General features: G+C 45.4%; 1 protein-coding gene across 2 annotated transcripts in view; it reads left to right on the forward strand.

Annotated features, from left to right (window-relative positions):
- Positions 1-27,803, forward strand: part of AATF (apoptosis antagonizing transcription factor) — a 93,165-nt gene that overhangs the window by 56,972 nt on the left and 8,390 nt on the right. The window contains exon 11 of one of the 2 annotated variants that reach the window (XM_007672906.4): positions 3,942-4,013. In XM_007672906.4, the coding sequence (XP_007671096.2) occupies positions 3,942-4,013 (72 nt within the window). Of the gene's footprint in view, positions 1-3,941; positions 4,018-27,803 lie in introns of those variants that run through there. The other variant, XM_001508352.5, reaches the window with a different exon arrangement.

The raw sequence follows: 27,803 nt of genomic DNA on the forward strand, positions 1-27,803 counted from the left end.
AACTCTGTTGCAGAATGTAGCCCAAACTGCATCTTTATTGTGAAGACTTGTCATGCAAAAACACACTTACTCTCTCCCACTTCGAAGCCTTATTGAAGGCACATCTCCTCCAGGAAGCCTTCCCTGACTTGAGCCCTCCTCTCCTCTTCTCTCACTCCTTTCTCTATCTCCCTGACTTGCTCCTTCATTCATCCTCCCTCACTTTCCCACAGCACATGTAATTTATTTATTTATATTAATATCTGTCTCTCCCTCCCGAGTGTGAGCTTGTTGTGGGCGGGGAATATGTCTGATGTTATAGTGTACTCTCCCAAGCGCTTAGTACAATGCTTTGCACACAGCGCTCAATAAATACGATTAATAAAAATAATAATAACTTGTCTTTCGCAGGCATCATCTTTGCCGGTCTTTTGGCGTTTCATACACTCCTAGCAAAAATAGCTATGCTTCCCTTGAGTTACATGAGAATAATAGAATGTATGTTGAATTTGTATAGCATTTTTCTCTCCAGTGTGCATTCAAATCAGTAATGTAGTTTATATGTATAATATCTCGGTGAGTAGTGTTCTTTTTCTCATCTTACAAATGATGAAGCTAAGATTCAAAGAGATTAAGTGACTTCCCTGAGGTCTCACAGCTCAGGGAGGTGGCAGAGCTAGTCCTGCAGCCCATGTCTTCTGACTCCCAGGGCCTTGCTCTTTTCCTGAGACCATGTTGGCATTTTTTAAAAAATGGTATTTAAGCGCTTTCTATGTCCCAGATACTGTTCTAAGCTCTGGGCGTAGATACAAGGTAATCAGGTTGGACACCGTCCATGTCCCACATTCATTCATTCAATAGTATTTATTGAGTACTTACTATGTGCAGAGCACTGTACTAAGCACTTGGAATGTACAAATCGGTAACAGATGGGGCTCACAGTCCTAATCCCCATTTTTCAGATGAGGAAACCGAGAGAAGTGAAGTGACTTGCCCATGGTCACACAGCAGCTGAGTGGCGGAGCCCTGATTAGAACCCAGATCCTTCTGTCTTCCAGGCCCGAATTTCTTTTTAATGTCACTCACTTTCAGCATAGCTACCCACAGCTCTTGGAGATACCAGATGCCTCTTTGATCTGGAAGTTAGCAGGCAAGTTACATGCACAGATTGCAAATTCAGTGACCCATCCGAGACCCTTGTGCTGAAATCCACCAGAGTGTGTATCCCTGGAGGTCCTCTGAACTACCTCTCTACTCCAGAATCATGGTAGTGGCAGGATTTTAGTGGCAGGCCTCAAAGACCTAGTCCTAAAAGCATCTGGGTGTGTATCGGTACAAGAGAAGGGACAGACCAGCTGAAAACAGAACTCTGGTATTCATTCAGCCGTATTTATTGAGTGCTTTCTCTATGCAAAGCACTGTACTAAGCGCTCAGGTATAGAATTGAATGACTAGCCATCCCATTCGCTCTCTCTTTCTCACTGCTGTGCCCCGTCTCCTTTCCTTCCTCCCTCTTCTTTCTTTTCCCACCTGGGAGGGTCCCGAGGAATGAGTTATTTCTCTGTTCTAGAAACTTCTGGGCCTTTCCCCATTAGCTAAGTGCTAGGCTAGCCTGCTGGACTGTCAGAGAGGGCAACCCCATTTCGTTTTTATGTTTCCTGATTATAACTTGAGTTACCGGTTCGGTGCTTGGCCGCGGTCGCTCAGAGCTTTTGATGTTGATGATAAAATATTCATAAAGTAATAAGAACTCCGTGTAACTATGAAACAAAGTATAGACTGGGGAATCTCTTCTCAGGGCGATAGATATTTCAACTTATGAATATGAGCTCTGCTGAGTTTTACATTTCATAAGTTAATCAGATTTGGTGGAGTTTCTCTGAGAACGTCAATATCAATAGTACTTATTGCGCTGTAACTGTGAGCGGAGTATTTTACCAGGTGCTTGGAGAACATATAAAAGAAGTTAACAGACCACAAGCCCTGCCCCTCCGAGAATTTAGTCTTAATGGGTGAGGCAATAGATATGAGATATAGTGGAGAAGTATACCGAAACTTGAGAGAACAGATACAAGTGATTGAGAAAAGTGAATGAATAATAAATGGAGTGCTAACAGCAAATCTTGGTGGTGCTAGCCTTTTTCATAAGTTTGGTAAGTAATTGTTTTAAGCCATTCATTAGAAGTCAAATGGAATATGTCTTCGTTTGATCAGACTAATTATTTGGACCGTGAAAGATCAAATGCAGTAGCCACAATGTGATAATATAACACACTTTCTGATTAACTGTGGTATTTATTAAGCATTTACTATGTGCCAAACGCTGTACTAAGTTCTGGGGCAGATATAAGACAATCAGGTTGGACACAGTAGTTGATGCCATTTCAGTAGTAGAGGTCTTTTTTAAAAAATTATTTTAAGGAATTCAAAGCACTTACCCAGCGATTTTTCCCCACAAACCATTTGGGCAGGGAACATGTAATTTTCTTTATTCCTGTGTTTTTATAGGTGAGAGGAATAGAGGCACTAGAAACTGAAATCATTTATCCATGCTTACAGAGTGAATCTTTGGAGCTGGGCACTGAATCTAAATTATTTTTCTCCCAAAGATGATATCTATTCTGAATCTCTTTGTATATTTTTTGCAGAAGCCTGACATAACTGCGACCCACCAGGAGTGTACTAGTGTGATGCCTGGCACTTATCCCCACATTGGGAAAATGTGTAAACAAATAAAACAAAAAAGCACACACATTTAAAAGTAACACAAACCCCATCCCGGGTGCATCAAAAAATGACACGGGGCAGAGGGAAAGGTGACATGAGACACCTTTAACTAATCAGCCTCCATGTCTCTTCCACTTACGGCCTGGGCTCCCTCCAAGTGCCCAGGAAGACATTTTGTCCTGGGTTCTAATTCTGGCTGAGTGACCTTGGGCAAGTCACTTCACTTCTTTGTGCCTCACTTCCCTCATCTGTAAAATAGGTATTAAGACTCGGAGCGCTATGTGGGACAGGGACTTTGTCCAAGCCAATTATCTTGTATCTACCCCAGCACTTAGAGTGCCTGGCACATAGTAAGTGCTTGACAAATACCGCAATTATTATTATCATTATTATTAAGGAAGAAAAAAATTCCACATGTTATTGTGTTGTCTTGTTCTAATCGGAGCAGAGGAAAAGGAGTGAGTGTGTTCAGATAGAAATGACTCTGGACGTAGTCATTTCCATCTCTCCGACTAAATTTAAGGGTGTGGAATCCCAGGTTAAACCTGAGCTCAGAGCAGTCCATTTTTAAGTAGCAGCTCCATACCCACAGGAGCCCAATGGTTGATCGGCCTCTTTGCCAAGGTCACGGGCAAACAGACCCAGTGCTATGCCCCCGGTCCTCATTTAGGAAATCACAACAAATTGCCCCAAGTGCCTTCTCTGTAGGCCTCTGAACTAGTAAAGCTGAGGGGTTTGCTTGGATTAATGAGGCCCAGAGAAATTTCCCAGAGACCTGTACTTATTATATTATCTATATTATCTATATGTAGTTTAGATATATTATCTGTCTTACCTCCAGAAGATGGTTTAGCTAATGGTGGTGCCTGAAGAGGGATTAAGATTCGGCAAGAAGAGGGAAATTGGTAGTCAAATCTCTGTGGGTTGGAATGCTATTCAAGTGTTGTTATGAACTCCAGAACACAAACATGTCCACTTTCTTCAGACCGTGCTAAAAACGAAAGTGATATTGGACTGCTGCCATTTATGGATACGCTTGTGAGCATCCTTGGGACATTAAAGAAAAGGGGAGATTATATTTGTGACTGGTAAAGAGACGTGAATTATTTCACATTTCACCGGATAGCCAGAAAGTTCTGTGATACGTGCTGGGGTCTGTTAGCTCACATAATCTGTTAGTTTTTCTATGTTAATAGTAACTAACGTGCTCCCTGTTTGTTTGTGGCTCTGTTCAGGTATCATGTCCTCAGTAAGCTGCTGAGCTTCATGGCACCTATTGACCACACTACAATGAATGATGATGCCAGGTGAGTAATAGATTAATTATGTGTCTCAAATGGCTTCATGACAGCCCGATATTGACCTATTCTACAGCCTGTCGCCCTCTCCATTTCGTCTTATCAGGGAACCATTCGTCTTGGGCATCATAGCAAGGGTCTCTGAGTTGCATCAATCCATGCAATCCAGCTGAATGCTCACTCCTGTAATTACCTTAAAATCCAACCAGAAATTTTCCATAAAAATTCATGCTGGTTGTAGGCCTTTTTGCTACCTATAGCCCACTTGGCCCCGACAACGAAACCCGGCACTTGGACAAGTAGGGGGGTTATTCTGAAATGCTAACTTCACAGGGTGCGCGGGAGCGAATTCATTGTGGGGAAAAATGTGTGTGATTTTGGCACAGTTAAGAGAATGCAACGTTACCTCTTGTTTTGGAAAGGCCCTCCAATTATCTGAAGGCACTCTGTCTCTGTACAGCTGATGGTGCTCCTGTGAAATTGTCTTATAAGTGGATGTGTTCATCTTCCCTAGTTTCTCACAAATTTGAATTCACTGTCATTTTTCAAAGCTTGTGTTTTAGTCTTCGAATCTGGGTCAGATTTTCTTCATCTCAGAGTAGTTCTGAAAGTTCATGTCCCACACTGGGCTTTGAATTTGATTTGTCTAGGACTTTAAATGCCAAATGGGAATTTTAGCATAGGGGGTTTGAGGGTGAATCTCTATGTTCTGCCCCCCTCAGAAGGCACAGTCTGGGTGTACGCTGTTCTTTTATTCATCTCTGATGTAGCCTGGCCATCAGACTTTCCAATATACTCTAATATCAGAGCATCTTTCTAGGGTGTCTGGGGAAAAAATAAACTGCCTAATTAACAAGCAAATGATTAAAAATAATATTAAAATGGAATGAAACTTAGGGTTCTGTTGATAGGTCAAGATGTGTAATGATTTAGATGATGAAGTTGTGCTTTATTAATGCGTAATAATTCCACATTTTGTGTAGATCCGGTTATTGATGCTATGAGTCAAGAGTTTTTCTTGGGCAGACTCAGTTGGGCTGTCCCAAAACGCTGAGGGCATCAACTGTGTTCTAGATAAACCACAAGCCTTTGGCAAAGGAACTTACATGTAAATTCCTTGATATGTAGTGTTAGCGCAGTGTACTCCCACAATTAGTATGAGAGAATAATCCTCCATGCCCCCTTCCCACCCGCCCCAAACCTTGAAGGCCCTTGTTAAAAAGCTTGCTCCTTGATCAGGCACCCTCTGGATATGTCGTCCCATCAAAAACCCTTGACACTTTTATATAAATATATATACATATATATATATATATATATATATATATATATATATATATATATATATATATAAGCCTCTTCGATCCCTTTTCATTAATTTCCTTTTTTTACAAGTTGTATCCGTGAGTTTTTTTCTTTGTTCTCGTTGCCGGTGTGCAGTCTGTATCTGCCTGTCTACCCCATTAGATTATCAGCTTTTCAGGGCAGTCAAGCACAAATGTAGATGCCTGCTGAATGTACAGAACACTGTACTAAACATTTCGGAGAGTACAGTAGATTTGGAGGCACAGTCCCCGCCTACAGTCTAATGGAAGAGACAGAAACATAAGTTACAGATAGGAGGAAAACTTGCTTAAATATTACAACCAGTAAATGGGTTTGCACATGAGTGCAACAGGAGGCTGTGAGTGCCAGATTGCTAAAGTGGTACAGAAGTGCTGAGAGGAATGTCACCTGTGGAAAGGAAAAGTTAATTTGGAAATGCATCTTGGAGGGGTTGGGATTTCAGAAGAGCTCTGAAGATGAAGACAGCTGATGTCTTGTCGATTTGAAAGCGGAGGGGGTGGGGTGGGTCCTTCCAGGCAAAAAATGGGGTGTGAGTTAGGGGACGAGGCAGAAAAGCTGAAAATGAAGTACAGTGAGAAAGTGGCTTAGGGAGGGACAGAGAATGCAAGCTGGGGTGTAGTTAGACAGTGAGCCCCATGTGGGACAGGCATTGTATCCAACGTGATTGCCTTATATCTACTCCAGTGCTTAGAACAGTGCTTGGCACATAGTACTTAAGTGTGAAAATTACCATTATTGTTAATAAAGAGAATGGTCAGGTATGGGGTAAAGAAAGCTGATGGAATTCCTTAAAGTCAATGGTTAGGAGTTTCTTTTTGATGCCAAGACGTTGGGGACGACTGCGGACATGAGTGCAGAACAGTATTTTAGAATAATAATCCAAGTAGCAGAGTGATGTTGAGATTGGAGAAGGGGGAGGCTGGAGGCAGGGAGACCAGTGAGGAGGCCGAATCAGTAGTCTAGCTAGGACATGACAAGCACCGGACCAGTGCGGTGATTATCGATGGAGAGGAATGGGGTGTTTCTTGGCTATGTTGCGAAGGAAAATCTGATGGATTCAGGGGCAGACTGTGGGTGAGAGTTGAAAGAGTAAGGAGTCAAGGATGATGCCAAGGCGGCGGGCTTTGGAGGCAGGGAGGGTGGTGGTTCAAATGTGATGGGATCTGTGTAGATAGAGGTAAGGAGTTCGGTTATGGACATGTTGAGCTTGAGGTGCCACAGGACATCCAGATAGAGAGGCAAGAGGAAATGCAAGACTAGATGGGTTGAGGTTGGGGCTAGTCAGGTAGATCTGGGAATCATCCTCAGAGAGGCAAATGACAAGTTGTGCCTAATCTGAAGATAAAAATGGAAATACAACAGCATGTTATTTGTAGAACATGATGGGCCTCCAAAATAATTGGTACCTGGGGTTTTCCTTTACTGGCCAATTTACCAGTTGTCAGTATCGTCCAGTTTTTACATGCGTTGGAGAGGATCCTGATCTATTTTTCCCGGGGGCAGAGAGATCAGTGAGGAGGGTGTTCCAGGAGTCAGTGAGCACTCAGATACACCTACTAATACTAGTTCCTCTTCCTACTATCAATTTTGTTACATTTGGGGTTCCCAGACTCCAAGGATTGGGTAAGTTCTATCCTTACCCCGGTGGATTTTTAGGAAAAAGGTAGGGCCCAGGTCCCTAAAGTTCAAGCACGTCTGTTTTAAAAGTATTCCCTTAGCATCTATCCCCCTATGGGATGTGATGAAGATCTAATTCAGATTAAAAATAAAAATTCCAGTAAAAATCCATTTTCTAAAGAAGTTACCTCCATGTACAGAATGTTTCAAAAATGAATTTTCCACCTCATATTTTGTAAAAAATAAAAAAAACAATTAGCAAGTAGCACAAGGGAAAAAATTCAAGACCCAGGTCATGCTGGTTTTGATATTTTCCTCTTATTATCTTAAGTCGAGTGTGACTTACGTCTTGAGAATTTGAATAGGGCCAAGGAGCGTCTTCATTTTCTTTCCATGTTTGTAGAGTTTATTCATCTCCAACCAGTTCATTTTTTATTAATAGGTTAGGCTATCCTTTGCCTCCACTCATATGCAAGTTCAGACTTTTAGCTGTTTTGTAAAACGTAACGTCTTGCCGGGCCCAGAAGTGTGACTGTAATTCTCTTTCGATTCCAAAGGAGTGGTTGAAATGAGCTCAAAGTGTATCTTCTCCATGTTTGATGGGCCTCAGTGCAGTGGTTTCCCTACGGGAGAGGAAGCTTAAAGAGCTTCCAGGTTCGGAGGTCACCCCCTTCCTTCTCGGAAGCACTCGTTGCCCGGAGGTGGGGAGGGGAGAGTGTGTGTGTGTGTATGTGTCAGAGCCACGGGGGTTGAGTGCCATAGGAGAACTGTCCATTTCCCATACACTTTAAGCTGCTCTGAAGATGGATGTTGATTGTCATTACTCTACCTTGCCTCTTTTTCTAGAAAAGGGCATCACTTCACTCACTGCAGAGCTTTAAGTGCTTACTATGTGTTAAGCACTGTACTAAGCACTGTTAGATTAAAGGTAATCAGTCCCACATGCGCAGGATGTAACAGGTATTGACCCCCCCAATTTACAGATGAAAAAGCCGAGGCACAGAGAATTAACAGCAGGCAAGGGGCAGAGCCAGGATTAGAATCCAGGTCCTCTGACTCCCAGGCCCGCGCTGTTTTTACTAGGCCATGCTGTCCCTCATTTCTTCTAGAATACGTTGGGCCGCAGATATTGGCTGGGAAGTATAAGTACGCTTCGTGAATGTTCCATATACTTTGCTTGGGTTACGGTAGGCTCTCCTTTCATGACAGGGACAGCCAAACTTCCAAACTAATTTCTGCTATCCATCAGAATCCTCCTACCTAAGAGGAGCTTCATAATGTGGTCCTGTAGAGACCATTATCAGCCGCGGAAGGAAGAGAGAAGGTTTGACATTTGGTTTTCGGAGGATCTCTCTGGGGGCTTCTCACCACTTAGAGCAGGTTATTACATTACATGCACGCTTTTCAGATTCTCTCAGTGGCAAGAGCAGGTATATTACGACTGTTGCACTCTGCTCACAGAATATGAGGATTGGTGCTATTTCTTGCCTGAGGTTTTTTCTTTTTGGTTTTGTTTTTTTTAGGGTTTAGTGTGCTGTGGCTCTTGTCATTTTGACATTTATCCTATCTCCCCTGGATTACTGTGTCAGCCTCCTTGCTGACCTCCCAGCCTCCTCTCTTCCTACTACGGTCCATACTTCATTTCGCTACCCGGATCAGTTTTCTACGGAAACATTCAGTCCGTGTTTCCCCACTTCTCAAGAGCCTCCAGTGGTTGCCCGTCCACCTCTGCATCCGACAGAAACTCCTTACCATCTGCTTCAAAGCACTTAATCACCTTGCCCCCTCCTACCTCACCTTGTTAATTTCCTGCTACAACCCAGCCCGCACACTTGGCTCCTTTAATGATAACTTTCTCACTGTACCACAGTCTCGTCCATCTCATCGCCGACCGCTCGCCCACATGTCCTACCTTTGGCCTAGAAAGCCCTCCCTCTTGATGTCTGACGGTTACTCTCCCCCCTTTCAAAGCCTTATTGAAGGCAGATCTTCTCCAAGAGGCCTTCTCTGACTGTCTTCCTTTTCTTCCACTCCCTTCTGTCACCCTGACTTGCTCCCTATATTCATCCCCCCTCCCAGCCCCACAACACTTATGTACATAACTGTCATTTTATTTATTTACATACTTTATTTATTTACATCTGTCTCCCACTCTCGACTGTAAGCTCACTGTGGGTAGGGAATGCCTCATAATCATACACCTAATAATAATAACTGTATTTTTAAGCACTGTTGTCGTCTGTATTGTTCTCTTGTACTCTCCCAATTGCACTGTAATATGCTCTACACTCCTTAATCATTCAAAAAATACAACAGACTGACTAAATGAAACATGTATAATAGTTTATATTGACATTTAATATCTAAGCTCTTTCTCCAAGGTGCGCAAGGTTATCCAGTTAGTAAGAGCCAGAATGTTCTGCTGTTGGTATCTTCTTTTTTTTCCCCCTTTTATGGTATTTGTTAACCACTTACTATGTGCCAGACTCTGTACTAAGTGCAGGGGTTGATAAAAACTAGTCAGGTTGGACCCAGTCCATATCCTACATGGGGCTCACAGTATTAATCCCCATTTTACCGATGAGGAACCTGAGATCCAGACAAGTTAAGTGACTTGCTCAAAGTTACACAGCGGATAAATGGCCCGTGTTCTAGGCACTAGGCCATGCTGCTTTTCTCTAATTCCAAAAAGAGCAGCACACCCTTTGTACAGCATAAATAAAACATAAAGGGTTACTAATATCATGGAGTTGGTCTTCAGGAGAAGCCACATGGCTTGTTGGAAAAAGCACGGGCCCGGGAGTCAGTGGACCTGGGTTCTAATCCAGGGCCTGCAACTTGCTATGTGCCCTTGGACAAATCACTTAACTTCTCTGTGGCTCAGTTTCCTCAATTGTGAAATGGGGATTCAATATCAGTTCTCCCTCCTTCTTAGACTGTGAGCCCCATGTTGGCCAGGAAACTTTGTGGCTCACCTGATTAATGAGTATCTACTCCAGCTCTGAGAACAGTGCTTGATATGTAGTATGCGCTTAACAACCACCGTACAATAATAAACGTAATAATGATAATAGCCTCAGTCCTGAGATTTCAGGACTGAGAAACTGCATAGCGTAATTGAGTATAGTGCTTGTGGCTTGTGCAGCCACTCACACTTTTACTGTTATTTTCATGCTATTTTTTAAGCACTTACCATGTGTCAAGCATTGTTCTGGGAGCTGGGTCACATACAAGTAAATCAGGTTGGACCGTTTCTGGCCCACACAGGACTCACAGTCTAAGTAGGAGAGAGAACGGGCATCGAACCTCCATTTCAGAGATGAAGAAACTGAGGCCCAGAGAATTTAAGTGACTGTCGCAAGGTCAACTAGTAGACAAGTGGCAGAACGGGGATTAGAACCCAGGACCTCTTGAGTTCCAGGCCCAGCCCCTTTCCATTAGACCACGATGCTTCTCCACTCTTTCGTTCCCTGCCAGTCATGGTCCCATTGGGGCACGGGGCAGCACGAATGAGTAGGTGGACAGGTTGCAGCATACTGACAAGTGCATGTGTGGTCTTCCCCTCCGTCTCTGGACTGTAAGTTCATTGTGGGTAGAGAGTGTATCTCCCAAATCCAAGGTATTGTACTCCCCCAACCACCTAATGCAGTGCTCTGCACACTGATTTTTCAGTAAGCGTCGTCAATGATGATGTTACCCCGCTTTGGGCAGAAGCAGGCCAAGAATGTAAGCCTCCTGCTTTCCAGAACGATGCACTTTCCCCCAGACCACCAGCGGGCCTGAAACACTAATAACAGCGTGAAAAATGGGTAATTGAGAGATGCCTAAAATTGTCACTGTTAGAATCTTCATTAACAAGTTATCAAATCTGGATAGAGTTTCGGTATAATCTTGTCTGGAGGCATTGTGTTGTGTTGACCAGGTCATGGTCATCAAGTGGTGTGCCACGAGAAACTGGGTGTGCGGTGGAATTTTACTGTCATCCTTTAATTTCAGCATGCAAAAATGGACAGCCGCTTTGGCTCTGAAATGGCCCATTGGCTATAAAGAAATCAAAATTGGGGGTAAATACAAGTTGGAAGCCCCAGATTATCTTACCTGATAAAACCTAATAAGTATTTTTTTCTGACTAGTAATCCTCAACAGGTCAGTGTTGTCAAAAGAATGTTCTGAAATTTCCTAACAAAATTCTAGCCGAAACAGTCAAAATTCATACCAGGGCAGAAGTGTACAGGATTTCTTAAATTACCCTTTGGTTCAGTTAAACTTCACATATCACTCTCACCTTATTCTAGGGAAAGTCTCTTTTATGAAATCATATTTTATGAATCATTCAGTTAATGGTAGAGGAGGAAGTTTCTGAGGACTTAGATTTTTCTTAAATTAGAAATTTTTTTCTACTCCTTTCCTATTCTTATGTTGTCTTCTGCTGAAGTGGAAGGATATTAGTTCTGATTGACTTTGTTTTTTATTATAAGATGGATGATTGACATATTCCATAGTGCTTTTTATCCTTATAACCCTGATTTCCAGATTTCAGTTTTGTTGATGAGCACATTAATAGTTTTTTTCACTTTAGGAGCCATTTTCAAAGGAGAGCAAAAAATACAGAGTTTAATATTTTTACTTTTTAAAATGGTATTTGTGAAGCGCTTACTATGTTTCAAGTGTTGTTCTAAGCACTCGGGTAGATACAAGGTAATCCCCACAAGGTTCACAGTCTAAGAGCGTGGGAGAACAAGTATTTCAATCCCATTCAACAGGTGAGGAAACTGTGGCATAGAGAAGTTAAGGAGTTTATCCCAGTCACACAGCAGTAAGTGTTGGAACTGGGATCAGAACTAAGGTTTCTTGACCCCCAGCCCCTTATCCCTCCCCCTAAGGGTCTTAAATGTAGCCAGGGAGACAGAGTAAAATAAAATTACAGATAGGAGGAAGCAGCCTGGTTTAGTGGAAAGAGGGAATCGGAGGCCTGGGAATCAGAGGACCTGAGTTCTAATTCCGCCCCCGCCACTTGTTTGCTGTATGACTTTGGGCAAATCACTTAACATTTCTGTGTCTGTTTCCTCGTATGTAAATCTGTAAAATGGGGATTAAGTCGTAGTCCCTTCTTCTTGGACCATGAGCTCCATGTGGCATCAGGTTGGATGCCTGATTATTTTGTACCTTCTCCAGCGTTCAGAAAAGTGCTTGGCACCTAGGGCTAAGCTAGTACCATATTAATAATCAATTTTATCGGTAGGGAATAGAGACTTGGTAGCAACAGCCAGAAGTAAGAGAACCAAGAGAGGAGACTCTGACAGAAAAATCACTGGTAGATTGTATTTTCAGAAAAGAGTGTTTTGCAGTGTCAGAGGTGGCCGAGGGGGTGAGAAGGGTTAGGATGGAGTAGAGTCCATTAGATTTGGCAAGAAGGAGGTCATTGGTGATATTGGAGAGAGAGACATCAGTAGAGTGAAAGGGGCAGAAACCAGATTATAGTTGATTGAGAAAGGAGGAGGAAGAGGTGGAGGCAGTGGGTGTATATACAATACGTTTCAACAGTTAGGACATGAAGGAGGAGGGAGTTCATTCATTCAATATTATTTATTGAGCGCTTACTATGTGCAGAGCACTGTACTAAGCGCTTGGGATGAACAAGTCGGCAACAGATAGAGACAGTCCCTGCCGTTTGACGGGCTTACAGTCTAATCGGGGGAGACGGACAGACGAGAACAATGGCACTAAACAGCGTCAAGGGGAAGAACATCTCGTAAAAACAATGGCAACTAAATAGAATCGAGGCGATGTACAATTCATTAACAAAATAAATAGGGTAACGAAAATATATACAGTCGAGCGGACGAGTACAGTGCTGTGGGGATGGGAAGGGAGAGGTGGAGGAGCAGAGGGAAAAGGGGAAAATGAGGCTTAAGCTGCGGAGAGGTAAAGGGGGGATGGCAGAGGGAGTAGAGGGGGAAGAGGAGCTCAGTCTGGGAAGGCCTCTTGGAGGAGGTGATTTTTAAGTAAGGTTTTGAAGAGGGAAAGAGAATCAGTTTGGCGGAGGTGAGGAGGGAGGGCGTTCCAGGACCGCGGGAGGACGTGACCCAGGGGTCGACGGCGGGATAGGCGAGACCGAGGGACGGCGAGGAGGTGGGCGGCGGAGGAGCGGAGCGTGCGGGGTGGGCGGTAGAAAGAGAGAAGGGAGGAGAGGTAGGAAGGGGCAAGGTGATGGAGAGCCTCGAAGCCTAGAGTGAGGAGTTTCTGTTTGGAGCGGAGGTCGATAGGCAACCACTGGAGTTGTTTAAGAAGGGGAGTGACACGTCCAGATCGTTTCTGCAGGAAGATGAGCCGGGCAGCGGAGTGAAGAATAGAGCGGAGCGGGGCGAGAGAGGAGGAAGGGAGATCAGACAGAAGGCCGACACAGTGGTCTAGCCGGGATATAACGAGAGCCCGTAATAGTAAGGTAGCCGTCTGGGTGGAGAGGAAAGGGCGGATCTTGGCGATATCGTAGAGGTGAAACCGGCAGGTCTCGGTGACGGATAGGATGTGTGGGGTGAACGAGAGGGATGAGTCAAGGATGACGCCGAGATTGCGGGCCTGCGGGACGGGAAGGATGGTCGTGCCATCCACGGTGATAGAGAAGTCTGGGAGCGGACCAGGTTTGGGAGGGAAGATGAGGAGCTCGGTCTCGCTCATGTTGAGTTTTAGGTGGCGGGCCGACATCCAGGTGGAGACGTCCCGGAGGCGGGAGGAGATGCGAGCCCGAAGGGAGGGGGAGAGGACAGGGGCGGAGATGTAGATCTGCGTGTCATCTGCGTAGAGATGGTAGTCGAAGCCGTGAGAGCGGATGAGTTCACCGAGGGAGTGAGTGTAAATGGAGAACAGAAGAGGGCCGAGAACTGACCCTCGAGGAACTCCAACAGTTAAAGGATGGGAGGGGGAGGAGGCTCCAGCGTAGGAGACCGAGAATGATCGGCCAGAGAGGTAAGAGGAGAACCAGGAGAGGACAGAGTCCGTGAAGCCAAGGTGAGATAAGGTATGGAGGAGGAGGGGATGGTCGACAGTGTCAAAGGCAGCAGAGTGGTCAAGGAGGATCATAATGGAGTAGGAGCCATTGGATTTCAGGCCAGAGGGAGGATGTGGGTTAGGGCTCGATGGTGAGTTAGACAGGATCGAGTTATAGTGACTAGATTGGTGTTAGAGGACCAAAGTTCCAGGCTGGATTGTAGTAGGAAGTCAGCGAAGTAAGATGATAGGGGGCAAAGTCATCGAGTGCTTTAAAGCCAATGGGATTCTGTTTGAGATGAAAGCAGATGGGCATCTGCTGGAGGTTCTTGAGGAGCGGGGAAATAGAGACTGAATGGTTTTGTAGAAAAATGATCCGGGCAGCAGAGGCAAGTTTGGACGGGAGTGGGGAGAGTCAGGGAGGTCAGCGAGGAGGGAAACGAGTTTTTGGAGCAGCACAGTAATGTTGGAATTTGTTAAGCGCTTACTATGTGCAGAGCACTGTTCTGAGCGCTGGGGTAGGCACAGGGGAATCAGGTGGGGCTCACAGTCTTAATCCCCATTTTACAACTGAGGTAACTGAGGCACAGAGAAGTTAAGTGACTTGCCCACAGTCACACAGCTGACAAGTGGCAGAGCTGGGATTCGAACTCATGACCCCCGACTCCAAAGCCCGTGCTCTTTCCGCTGAGCCACGCTGCTTCTCAGCACAGTAGCAGTTTGGTTGGAGAGGAAAGGGTGGATTTCAGTGATGTGAAGGTAGATGTGACCAGGATTTGCCGACCGATTGAATATGTGGGTTGAGTGAGAGAGATGAGTCGAGACTGAGGGTATTTATCGAGCGCTTACTGTGTGCAGAGTACTGTACTAAGCACTTGAGAGATTACAGTGCAGTAGAGTTGGTAGACACGATCCCTGCCCACAGGGAACTCAGCGATAATGCCAGGTTCGGGGCTTGGAGCTTGAGGGAGCTTTTGAATCCAGAGAAGACTTCTTTAGAATAGGGGAAATGTGAGTGTGTAAAAAGTCGTTGGCAAGGCCGTCAAGTTTAGGGAGGGAAGCAGTGGGAGTACTGGAGACTTCAGGAAATGGTAATAATAACTGTGGTATTGGTTAAGTGCTTATTATATGTCAGGCACCGTACTAAGCTCTGGGTTAGTTACAGAGAAATCGGGTTGGCCACAATCCCTGTCCCACACGGAGCTCCCAGTCTTAATCCCCATTTTTACAGATGAGGGAACTGAGGCCCAGAGAAGTGAAGTGACTTGCCCAAGGTCACACAGCAGGCAAGTGGCAGAGCCAGGATTAGAACCCATTTCCTCCTGACTCCCAGGGCCATGCCCTATCCACTGGGCCATGCTGTAGTTGCATATTTTATGTCACGAAGTAGAAATATGCACACAGTTGAATGGGCCCGGCCTACGTGCCACTGCCCTCTCTTTCACTTGAAGGATAAGTGGAAGCTTAAAATAAGACTGGAAGCCTTATTGTTACATTAACTACACTGATGTGAGAAAATTTGTGACCACCCTAACTAATGAAAATATTCAGAAGTCGTTTTTTCATACACATGTTCCCTGACAGATCCTATAAAGAGGATGGATAGTAAAGCCATTGTATGCATTTATATATTTCAAGTCACAGTTCATCATAGTATTAATGTTTTTAAGAATTCAGTCTCTTTTGTCAGGAAATTGCCAGAAATTTTACCCACGAAAGTGCATTCCCTTTGAAATCCTCTGTCTCTCTGGAGTGTCGATGGTGTAGTTCAAGCCGAAGGGGTTACCCTTTTCACCTCGTCTCCTAAAACAACTGGCATCAACAAAGGCCAGGAGGAGATCCTTTCATATTAAACACCAGCACCAGCTACATTGTTGCTTTACATCTTGAGTTTTTGAAAAGGAATGTGTAAATGTAATTCAGTCTTGTAAAGTGCTTTGTCAACATCCCTGCCACGTTGTTCTTGCCTTGCCTTAGAATAACAGAATTTGTGTCGGTAATTTATCTTCGGCTTGCCATTTTTGCCTTCCTTTTTGGTACCTTAAAGCTAGGCATATTTTGCCACCCAATTTGTGATAAGGTAATAACGTCTAATAATCCAGAAGTTGCAGGAACCCAATTAGCTTCTATTATGTGCTTAGTACGGTGCCTGGCACATGGTAAGCACATAACAGATACGGTTAAGAGAATGCCGGATTCCTCGAGTCAACCTATTGAATTGCAAGGATAAAAATGTGTAGTTTGTGTATCTGTTAGCTGTTGATTTTTTGAAGTTTTAAGTGTATGAGCTAGTGCCCCTCATATCTTTCACTAAATAATCTACTAGGAGTGCCGCTAATACTCTTCAGAACACATTTTTTTTCCCACCCCTGAGTAGTTTAAAACTTGAACACGGGGGTTCTTTAAAGAATATAGATGTTTCCTTTGAGTCTCCTTATCTCCCGAGAAGGCACAGGTTATTCTGACAGGTGAAACAAGCCTGGGCAAATATGCAACATTGATCTAATCAGTGGGAACAAGAGCAATATTTTAACTGGCGCTACCTTTTAACAGCATCATTAAGGGCTCTCATTACTCTTTTATTAGAGGTTCCCTCTCTTTCTTATCAGATTATAGAATGAACATAACTCACGGTACTGATTTGATCTCTTGTTAAAGAGGATTACAGCTTTGCATTAACTTGGATTGACACAGTTTATAATTCGTGTGTTGATACACGGGTTGACGGCGGCACATGCCTGACCCCTCCCCCCTCCTCCCTCCCCCCCCCTCCAGGAGTGCTTTGGACCCGTATACATCATCATTAAAGATGGCATCCAGGCCAGAAGTGGAAGGCATGGTGGCTTTTTTTGTTAGTGATGTCAGGAAGGACAAAGGAAACGTCCTCAAGGGCAAATTGAAACTTGGGACCGAGTTTTGCAACTAGGAGGAAAAGAAAGCGTATCTACTGTCTCTTCTCTTTGCCGTGATTTGCTCTCGTACATTCTCAAGAGACTTTGCCTGCACAAATTGAATTCCTGATATCAGCTGGGACCTAGATTAGTGACAAAAGGTACTTTGGGGGGGAAAAAAAAAATCTTGATTCCTGAACAGAAATTAAGCCTTCTCTTGAAATTGGTCTGCCTGGTAATAAAATGTAGTCATCTCTCTTCTCAAAGTCTTAGAGTTTCAGCAAAGTGAACATTTTCAGATCTGAAATAAAGAAGGGGCTTCTCTCTGGGGAAAGTATCACTGCCGGCTTCTTCAATTTGATCCTATTGCCACTTTTAAAACCTTCTTCTTCCAAACGCCTCCCAACTTTTACAAATAAGGGGCTCGATTTCCCCCTATTTCAAAGAACGTCTAAATCGTCTTGAGCTGCTAAAGAGAAAACGGGATGCAAACCCTAACACAGATCACTCTTTCCTAGTTTGGCCCTGTTGCATCAATTAGAGAAGCAGTGTGGCTTAGTGGCAAGAGCCTGGGCTTGGGAGTCAGAGGGCGTGGGTTTTAATTCCGGCTCTGTCACTTGTCTGCTGTGTGACCTTGGGCAAGTCATTTAACTTCTCCGTACCTCATCTGTAAAAATGGGGATTAAAACGTGCCCCACGTGGGACAGTCTGATTACCCTGTATCTACGCCAGCGCTTAGAACAGTGCTCAGCACATAGTAAGCGCTTAAATACCATAATAATAATTATTATTATTACTGTTAACTCCATCAACTTGAACTTGTAGTCTTCTAAACAGGAAAGAATGTTCCTATTGTCTCATGTGCCTAATTTTGCTTACATTAGTTGTAATCCTCCGTTTAATCCTTCCCCGAGGGCAGAGGGTGTGATGGAAAGTTTGAAAATTCTTCTGTGTGTAAGTGGCCTGCTCCTCTGCCCGCTTCCATTTCATTGGCTTGTATCTGCAAAAGAAACAACCGGGTCCCCATTCTCTATCCAAGTCCTGCAAAATCCACAGTTTCACCACACCACCTTTCCAGACGTCAGCTGCTGCCCGAAGGAAGCTCTGTGGCCGCAGCTTTCATTTTCTGTCTGAGCCAAACGAAGGGTGCTCTAGCAGGGCTAAAGCTGCTCCCGAACCTCCCAGTGGGGTGATGCATGGCATTTTCATGTGTGATTTTTTTTCTGTTTGTTTTGGCTCTCTGTCTTGTCCCAGGAGATGGTTAAGATTTGCATTTCCCACAGCTCACTGATACATTTGTGCTGGGGGAAACTTCACACACACACACACAACCCACCTCCACCCCCACGCCGCCCCACCCCCTCCTTTCGTGCCTGCCAGTGCCTCCTCCAGATTGAAACAGTCCTTACCAGGGAATCTCTAACCGAGCCTGCCCACTGATTCTTTTGGGTCAAAATCGACAGTTTGGATCCAACTGGCACAGGAATTTATTCTTTTTGCTTCCAAAGAGTTGTCATTTCTCCATTTTTCGTCTCCTCACATTTGCTCCTCCCATCCCCCCCCGCCCAGTTTCCTCACTTCAGTCCACCAATCAATGGTATTCATTGAGCACTTACTGCATGTAGAGCACTGTACTGAACACTTGGGAGAGAACTGTAGAGTCGATAGACACGATTTGGCGTCTTTTATCATCATCATCGTCATGTAGCATTTCTGGGTTTACTGTATTTTCTGCAAAGTCCTTTATGGTTGTTTGGCATCCAGGTGCCTTGATCGTTGGGTCTCCAGGCTATTCATGAACCTGCCACCCATTCACTTGCTTGATATCGAATAGGTCATTTCTTTTGTCTGGGCAACAACAAAATGAGGCTAATATTTGCACCCCGTCGGGCCGTGCTGATATAGAAAATTAAATTGACATACTTTTCCGGAGGCTGGGAGAGAAAATGTTGCCAAGAGTGAAAAAGTGTAAATTGGGGGAAGTGAAAAAATGGATTAGAATTTAGGGTGTTGGACTGTATTGCAAATTTTAATACCAACAATGCTGTGTTCTAAGACCTAGGGCATGTAAACACACATTTTCTTTCCTACACACTATCACTTACGACTTGCAGTTTACACAAACTAATTTTCCCTGAATATAAAGCAACTAACCACATTCATCTTTTTGGGCCAAATATATCTACTTTTATCTTCATGTAACTTCTTGAATTTTATTATTGATCTTTGTATATACTTCTCAGAGAGCAAAATCTCATACAGCTGATACAATCAATGCATTCAACTGATGATGGGAATGTGGATGCAAAATACATACAGGAAATCCTAGGATCAAAGGAGCTGGCAGTAGAATTGCTCCCCAAACCTATTCCATGATGTCAGAAATTAGTACAATTAGGGCAGATCCACTTTTCATGAAACTTTTTGTGGGAATTCAGTGCGGTTTGCATCCTAGGAAATTGGTTCAGAAAAGGCTTCAGTTGTGGGAAACGCTTCATGCACGCTGGGATTTCAGTGAACCTTGAATTCCAATACGTTGGGTTTTTAAAATATGGTTATTTAAGTGCTTAATATGTGCCCGTTAGGCACTGTACTAAATGCTGGGGTAGATACAAGATAATCAGATTGGATACACGTCCTGTCCCACATAGGGCTCCCAGTCTTAATCCCCATTTTGAAAAGATGAAGTAATCGAAGGACAGAGAAGGTAAGTGACTAAGCCAAGTTCTCCGACTCCCAGGCCCATGCTCATTGTCTATGACAATATGAAGATAGGTATACTTCAATAGCGTTCATTTGCTTGTCACTAATCCCACCTAAATTTACGGGGTATTATTATTTGCATGTGACCAATGCAAACGGGACGGAGGGTTTCACATTGGTCTTTTTGGTTTTTCACACGCACCCGTGGGTAAATTTTACCCATCACTGATGTCTTAGAATATGAAGGTCAACACAGATACACACACCCACACCCACACGAATATATGTGTGTATAATATAAAAATAGAGAGATGTTTGTATATGCCTACAGCAAAAATGCTACAGGCTACAGATTCCCAGGAAAACCTCAGGGTGTGTTTTTAGGCTCATTTGCAGCTTTTTCAAAGCCCTAGCCTCGTGGGCATGTATTAATTTGCATTACTGTTTTCCTAAGGGACGCTCTTTGAGTTAGGGTTATGTTTCCTGGCCCATTTTGCAGTGGGCGGCCTGAACGTAATGGAGTAAGAAGCTTTGTTGGGCCCTCTGATAAGGCCACAGCGGAGCGGGAACTATAGAGCACTCATCTCCTGGCTTGGGTGATCTGCCCCCGTGAATTGAGCTTTCTAAAGAGTCTTACAAATTCCCACTTGTTGAGGTGAACCACGACTCCATCTGCATAGCCCACTTGGAGCTCCATCATGCATAATAAATTAGCATTCTGAACTCTGCATGGAAATGATACTGCATGTGGTCCCCCTGCCCCCATCTGGTTTAGCGTAACAACCGGTTTGGTTTCTGGCAGCCCTTCTCCATGAAGACCGTTACTATGGCAACAGAGCGCCGCCTGACCTCTGTGTTGGCCAAATACAGTCACAGATCAGTTGCTGGCTGATTACGATGCCTTTTCTGGTTTAGGGAAGGGGTGCCTTATTTTGGTGGACTTTGTGGCTTCAGACCCAGCGATGTAAAATATTCCAGGGCGGGTGGTATTTTTTTTCTTTTTTTTCGGTCAGTTATTCAACGTGAAGTGGAACAGGGCGCCGACTGATACAGACTGTTGCCCTAAAACGCCTCTGATTTCAAGTTGCTAGGATTCCAGACCTTACGATGGAAATGAAGTCTTAGAGATAATCACACCTTGTTTTTATCCCCATGGAGCACTTTATAACACGATCACCCCCGCCCTTCTTGGCACTTCCACTTAAGATCAGTCAAGTGAAGATTCAGTCTCTCTCTTTTTTTTTTTTTTTGCAATTGGGGGAGCATTAGACAGAGAGATGAAGCGATTTACCAAAGGGGTAGAGAGAGCAAGGAGACTGGAGTGGCCTGGACCTAGAGCACCGACCACATTTCTAACCGGCAGCATTGGAGAATTGTTCTGGCAGTGTTGCTTTCCTTGCTGTTTCTCGGGTGGTGCGGGTTGAGCCATTGTGGTCCCCGCCCCTCGCTGTGTAGAATCTGAAATGCTTGCAAAGACAACCTCTTGTTCCCTGGTGCTTTCTGCACCTTTGTAAGAAAAAAGAAATCAATACACATTTTCTCCCATGCGTACTTGGCAGCCCTCCACTCTCTTTGCGTGATCCCCAAGCCCTCCTCAGTTTGCAGGGAGGAGGAACACCTCTTTGCGGCCCAAGCCCACGCAGCTTCCGCTTGAAGAAAACACACACCCGCCGCTTTCCGAACACTCAAAAACCAGCTTTTTAAAACTTGAGCCCGGGACTGCCACGGGGAACAATCAGGAAAGACTGGGTGGAAGCAACTTGGTCCCAGAGAGTAAGATCCATGGCTCCAATCGCTGCTCTTGCTATTGAGCTGGTGTTAAAGGATAGACATATCGGGACCGAAATAGACGAGAAACAGGATAATGTCTTGGGCTAGCTCATCTAGGGGAAGGGCGTATGCTTTTGGGTAGTATCGTTCTCTTTCCAATGATGGATCTTTACTCCAAAATGCAGAAGGGTCGACAGGGAGAGAGTTAGAAAGAAGTTGCACAGATGAGAAACATGGATTTTTTTTAAAAAACATCATTTTTATGGTATTCTGTTAAGCATGTACTATATGTCAAGTACTGTCCTAAGTGCTGGGGTAAGCTACATGCCCCAGACCTCTGTTGTGCATGAGGTACAAAGGATATTTGAATTTTGCCAACTCGGAGAAGAGAATCTTGATTTCCTTAATCTCTTTGTCCCTAGTCTCTTATGGGGACTCCCGGTGTCCGGGGCCCAGCAGTCTCTTCGAAAGAACACATAATTGCGAGCCGTTAAAGTAGAAGTTTCTCATGCGGAACAGATTAGCTACCGGACTAAGAGCCAGGAGAACTAGGTCTGTCAACGTGCGATTTTGGGAAACCACGTTTATCTCAAATTCTGCTTCCATCACATGGGGATTAATAAATGTCCTTATTTCATAGAGAGATGCAGGGACAAATGGTATAATATATGTGAAACCACCTGAAACTCACCGGTTTAGAGGTGCTAGATAATTTTGATATGAAGGTGGTGGTATAATTGCTCTGAAAATCTAGGGAGCATAGCAAAAACTTGAAATCTCAAGGAGGCCAAAAAGTTGCTGTGTGGCCATAGATTAATCTTTTAATTCCTTTTTACCTAGGTGTTCCTAAATAAGTCAGTGTGGCGTCTTCCCATGTGGCAGGAAGAAAAGGATGGTCTTGTTGACTTAATAATTATGTTACTCGCTAAGAGCTTACTGTGTGCCAAGCACTGTCCCTAACGCTGAGGCAGATACAAGTTAATCAGGTTGGATACAGTCCCTGTCCCAAATGGAGCTCGCATTCTTAATCCCCATTTTACAGATGAGGTAACTGAGGCCCAGAAAAGTAAAGTAGCAACAATAATAATTATTATGGTATTTGTTGAGCACTTACTATGTGTCGGGCACTGTACTAAGCGCTGGGGTAGATACAAGGTGATCGGGTTGGAGGCAGTCCCTGTCCCTCACAGGGCTCCCAGTCTTAATCTCCATTTTGCAGTGGCGGAGCCAGTATTAGTCAGGTCCTTCGGTCTCGCAGGCCCGTGCGCTGTCCGCTAATCCGTGCTGCTTCTAAGTTGTACGCTGTCTTGTTCAGAGTCTGAAATAATAATCTTGACTCCTGGGTAACAGTCTCCAAACTGGGTCTTCTGGTTAACTTCCTTACTCCTATGATTTTGGGGCCCTTGACCTGTCTGCTTTGAGTCCAGAAGGAAAGGATCAATTGGCTGTAATAAAGGAGAGAACTTGTTTTAGCAGGCGTGGGAAGGAGACACTGAAGTTAATTGATTGGGAGGTAATTACAAGGTTTCCTTGGGGGAGCTGAAGTCTCGTCGTCCTCTTCTTTACCATTCGATTGGTCGTGCACACTCCCTCCAGGCCCGGAGCTCCCGAAGACTTCCACCTCCTGAGATTTTCTCATACCTTTGCTCCGTAGTTCATTTAGTTCCGAAGAGTGAGACGAGGGTTCGTCCCAGACTGTCGTGGCATTGAGGGTGAGACCCCCCCCTCCTCCGCCCCCGCCAGCAAATTACTAGGAGCTTGAAGGCCATAAATCCTTTCCTCTCCTGGGAGTACCCAGAATCGTCCTTATAATGAGGTGGTGCGGATCTAAGTTTGCGAATTTACAACTGCAGTTCCGTTTCCTTGTATTTCGTTAGCTGTAGTGTTTGTGGGTGGGTGGGGGGCTCCCCCTCTGTTTCAAAATGGAGAGCTGTGTAGCCTCACGCTTGTTCCTCGCAGGAGGGATAGGTTGCACGATCCTACCAATGTAGCTTCGCCACTTGGCTGCTCTGTGGCCTCGGGCAAGTCGCATCACTTCTCTGGGCCTCAGTCACCTCATCAGTAAAATGGGAACTGTGACTATGAGCCCCATGTGGGACAGGGACTGTGTCCAACGTGATTTGTTGGTATCCACCCCAGTGCTTAGTATAGTGCCTGGCACGTGTAAGTGCTAACAGCCATCAGAAGGTACCACTCCTCTCCTCAAAATCTGCAGCGGCTCTCATGTCCTTGGTTTTAAGAATCTCCACCGGCTGCCACCTCGCTACCCTACCTATTGTCTCAACTTCTCCCCCTCCCCCCTCCCAGTGTACACTCTGCACTCTTCTCAAGCAAACCACTATTTTCGCACCTTGCGTTCTACCTGGAACACCTGTCCCTTCTTCACCACCCCCCAGCTCCACCAAGCCATGTCTCACCCCCCCTCCAAGGGACATGGCTTAATTGTCACCCTTTAGCCCCCATGTCACCCTTTCAGCCGCCTTCCTGCAATTTAAATTCTTTGATAACTTTTTTTATTCTTTCAGTCGTATTTACTGAGCATTTACTGTGTGGTTTTTTTTTTATCATTTGTAATTTCTATTACTCGTTTACCTAGTTACGTATGTAGCTGTTTCTTTTCACCACCAACTCCAGGCTCCACTAGTCCTCATTTCCTCTCCTCCCAACTCTTTTCTGTGTTGTCTTAGCTCTTGGATTTACACTCTTTATTCACCCCTCTCGCAGCCCCACAGCACTTATGTACGTATCCGGAATTTGTTTACGGTAATGTCTGCTCCTCTAAACTGGAGGCTCATTGTGGGCAGGGGATGTCTACCAACTGTTATATTGTACTCTGCCACATGCTTAGAACAGTGCTCTGCACATAGTAAGTGCTCAGTAAATACCGTTGATTGATCGATTGATGAGCTCCTCTAGGGCTCTGCTCCCCAAGCACCTAGGACAGTGCTTCTCATACATAGAGGAACACTCTTTCCGATTAGATATTTGAGCTAGCCACGACCCTTTTTCACCGGCTTCAGTTTGTCGGAAGCCTCGGGAAGAGTTCCCCCAAAGACCGGACCATTTTTGCCTGTACTCTTCAGATTCAGATGTTTTGCTGTTGCGCTTAACTTCCAGTCCAGTGATCTATCTAAAGAGTGAAACATCCTCCGACTTTAACGGGAGTGGCGAGAAGGGCTGGTGTCTGAACAAACAGCGTCATCTTTCTGAAGCTGGCTGATCCCGAGCTTTAAACACAACATGGGCTGGGCCTTTATTTATTTTTGGGTGTGAAATCCTGGTTGTATGACGTTGTATTAAACAACTCCAGCAAGGCAGGGAACTCCAGCTACGGGGGGGGGGGGGGGGGGGGAGATAAATAAATGAAGAGAAACCCCCGTTAGAAACAGTGAGATGATTTGTCATCTTCCTTTTGTGAGGTGATTTGTCATCTTCCACATCAAATCTGTTTTAAAACAGTCAAACTGTGAAAGTAGAAATTATTCCAGGAACATGGAATATTAATGCCCTGAAAGGGAGAAAAGATCTTCTTTGTCTGCAGGGCTTCTCCCACTTCAAAAATGTTTAGTAATGTCCGAAGAGATCGACAAAGGACATCTAGGGAAGAGTTGAAACCGGTGGCAGGGATTTAGAACGTTGTCTTCCTGTCTTAGTCCAACAGAATACGAGGCCCGAGCAGGAACGGGGATGCGGAATCGTGACCGTTTATTTTGGTTCCGAGGTCTCTCCTCTAGACGTCTGGTTGGCCAAAAGGGTCAAAGGAGGCCAAGCCAAAAAGTAGGCCAGGAGGAGGTGTCGGTCTGCGTCTGAAGTGCGTGGGGCCTTTTGAAGGGTGGGCGGAGTTTGAAACGGCTTTGAAGCCTGTAAGGGGGAGGGAGAAAGCATTTACAGGGAGAAGGCTTCTCCCTCTCGCTTTCCTCAATAGTCTTTTGCGTTCATCTCCCCCCCCCCCCCTCCTTTCCCTCTTTTATAGTTGGGGGCCTGAACCAGTTTTCTCAAACATTTATAAATCTTGTGCCCCATCTCTAGGAGACAAGCCAGAGGCCACATGTCACTGTCCATAATTTAAAGCTTCAGGGCTAAAAGCATTTGCCGGAGCTTTGAAGGCCCTAGATCTGACCTGACCAAAAAAGAGAGGGAATTGAAACAGGCCGTCTAGAGTCTCCTTCAGGCACCGGGGAGGATGGCGATGAGAGCAGTGACACCAGGTAATTTATGGACTCAGGTCGGCGCAAGAAGCTTCAACCCCGTTTCCTGGCGGGCGCGGAAATGCATCACGCACTGCCATCTTGTGGCTGGCCGCGGGGCCCGGCCGCTTTTATGCCCCGCTGGCATCATCCGGAGGAAAACTCTGTCAGAGTGCGAGTGGAGAAGCAGGCTTCCTCCTTTTAAAACGCGTGCCGGTCGATCAGTCGGTCGACGGTGGTCGAGTGCCTACTGCGTGAAAGCCATACGGGCCAACAGTCCGGTCCCGAGTACAGTCCACCAGAATTAGCAGATGTGTTCCCCGCCCATAACGAGCCACCGTCTTCTCCGGTTCGTTCAGTTTGTCCACCCTGTCCCGGTTGGGGAGAGGGAGAGCCACGCACTTAAATACTCAGTTCCCAGAGGTTACGGTGACTCTCCAGCCGGCTTAGGTGGGCACGAAAGAAATCTCCAGAGGTCACTTATGGCTTGAGAAGTGGTGGTCCTTCAGAAAGCAGGTTAGTAGATGATGTCGTGCTTCCCGGGGATTGCGGGGTTGTTCTTGCCCTTCTGGGTGCTGCATGAAGCCATGGAGTGTGTTGAGGTGTTGGAGGATGCTGTAGTACGGGAGCAATTGGAGAAAGACCTAGTGGATAGAGCCCAGGCCCGGGAGTCACGGGGTGATGTGTGGCGTCTTTCGCCGAGAGCGGAGGACCGAGAGCCTGCGCAATGGAGCGGAGGTTTGGGGGTAACTTTGCAGTACCTCAGTTTCATCATCTGTAAAATGGGGATTAAATTCCTGTTCTCCCTCCTCCTTGGACTCGGAGTTCCCTTTGGGAAAGGGACTACATCCGATCTGTCCATACTGTATCTAGAACATAACGCTTAACAAATACCCCGATCACTGTTGTTATCAGAAACCTTGCCCATTGATGGCAGAGCCCCGGAGGCACTCCCGTTCGCTGATACAGGATTAGAACCTCGCTCTCCTAGGCTGTAAATATACAGCAGCAAAGGGGATTGAATGACAGATTGGATACTCCCCGACTGACACGAGATCAAAGTGAGGATTCAAAAGGCATTATGGGGGAAAGGGGTGTGCACAACTATTTATTTCTCTTTTTTTTATGGTATCTGTTAAGTCCTTTCTATGTTCGCGGCACTTTGCTAAGCACTAGGGCAGATACCAGCTAATCAGGTTGGACACGGTCCATGTCCCACATGGGACTCATAGTCTTAATCCCCATTTTACAGTTGAGGCAACTGAGGCACAGAGAAGTGAAGTGACTTGCCCAAGGTCACACAGCAGACAAGTGGCGGAGCCAGGAGTAGAGTCCAGGACCCTGAGACTCCATTAGGCCACACTACCTCCCAGGCAAAAGCACGGGCCCGGCAGTCAGAAGACCTGAGTTCTGTTCCCAGCTCTGCCACCTGCCTGCCCTAGTGACCACGGACAAGTCACTTAACTTCTCGGTGCCTCAGTTCCCTCATCTGCAAAACCTCTTCTCCCTCCTACTCAGAATGTGAACTTCATGTGGGACCGGATCATTTTGTACCTATCCCAGCACTCGACAGTGCTTGGCACTTACTAAGAACTCAACAAATATCATAGTTAATATCGTAAATTATTATGAATCTGGGGCTTCAGTTTGCAGTTGACCGGAGGTCTTACACAAAGAGTCAGGCAGCACGTGACTTGGAGCTGCTTCCTTGAGTGGGAATAGCACGATGTTCTCTGCTAACTAAATCCTAAAGAAAACAAGAGTGTTCCCAGCCCAGCTTGGAATACTCCACCCTCAGACCAAAAATTTTCATGGGCATCTCAGAAGTTAATGCCATCACTGAATTCTGCCTCCTTGGCAGGATGCCATCTAACGAGGCGCGGATCGTCAGAAAACCAAATCGAGATGGCTAGTGTATTGTTCTGAGAGGTCGGCAGCGTGGGGCAACGGCTTAGTATCAAATCTCATAGCAAAGTAATCGATCAGCGGCATTTGAGCACTACTATATGCAGTAAGGGGAAGTACGATACAGCAGAGCTGGTAGATGCGATCCCTGCCCACAAGGAACTTAAAGTCTACAAGAAGGAAGGATTTTCAACGCCATGATAGTGTCTTCTAAGCTTCCGTATGACCAGGACGCTCTAACCCACTACCAAAGGGACCCGTGGTCTCTCGAGTAGTTTCAGCAGGTTCACCCAGGTACCAGACCAGGTCCGGCAGGGAACGCGCCTGCTAAGTCTGTTGTATCGTACTCTCCCAAGGGCCTAGAACAGTGCTGTGCACACGGTAAGCACTCG

The sequence above is a fragment of the Ornithorhynchus anatinus genome, chromosome 17 (genome assembly GCF_004115215.2).
Source record: "Ornithorhynchus anatinus isolate Pmale09 chromosome 17, mOrnAna1.pri.v4, whole genome shotgun sequence".
NCBI classification, from domain to species: domain Eukaryota; kingdom Metazoa; phylum Chordata; class Mammalia; order Monotremata; family Ornithorhynchidae; genus Ornithorhynchus; species Ornithorhynchus anatinus.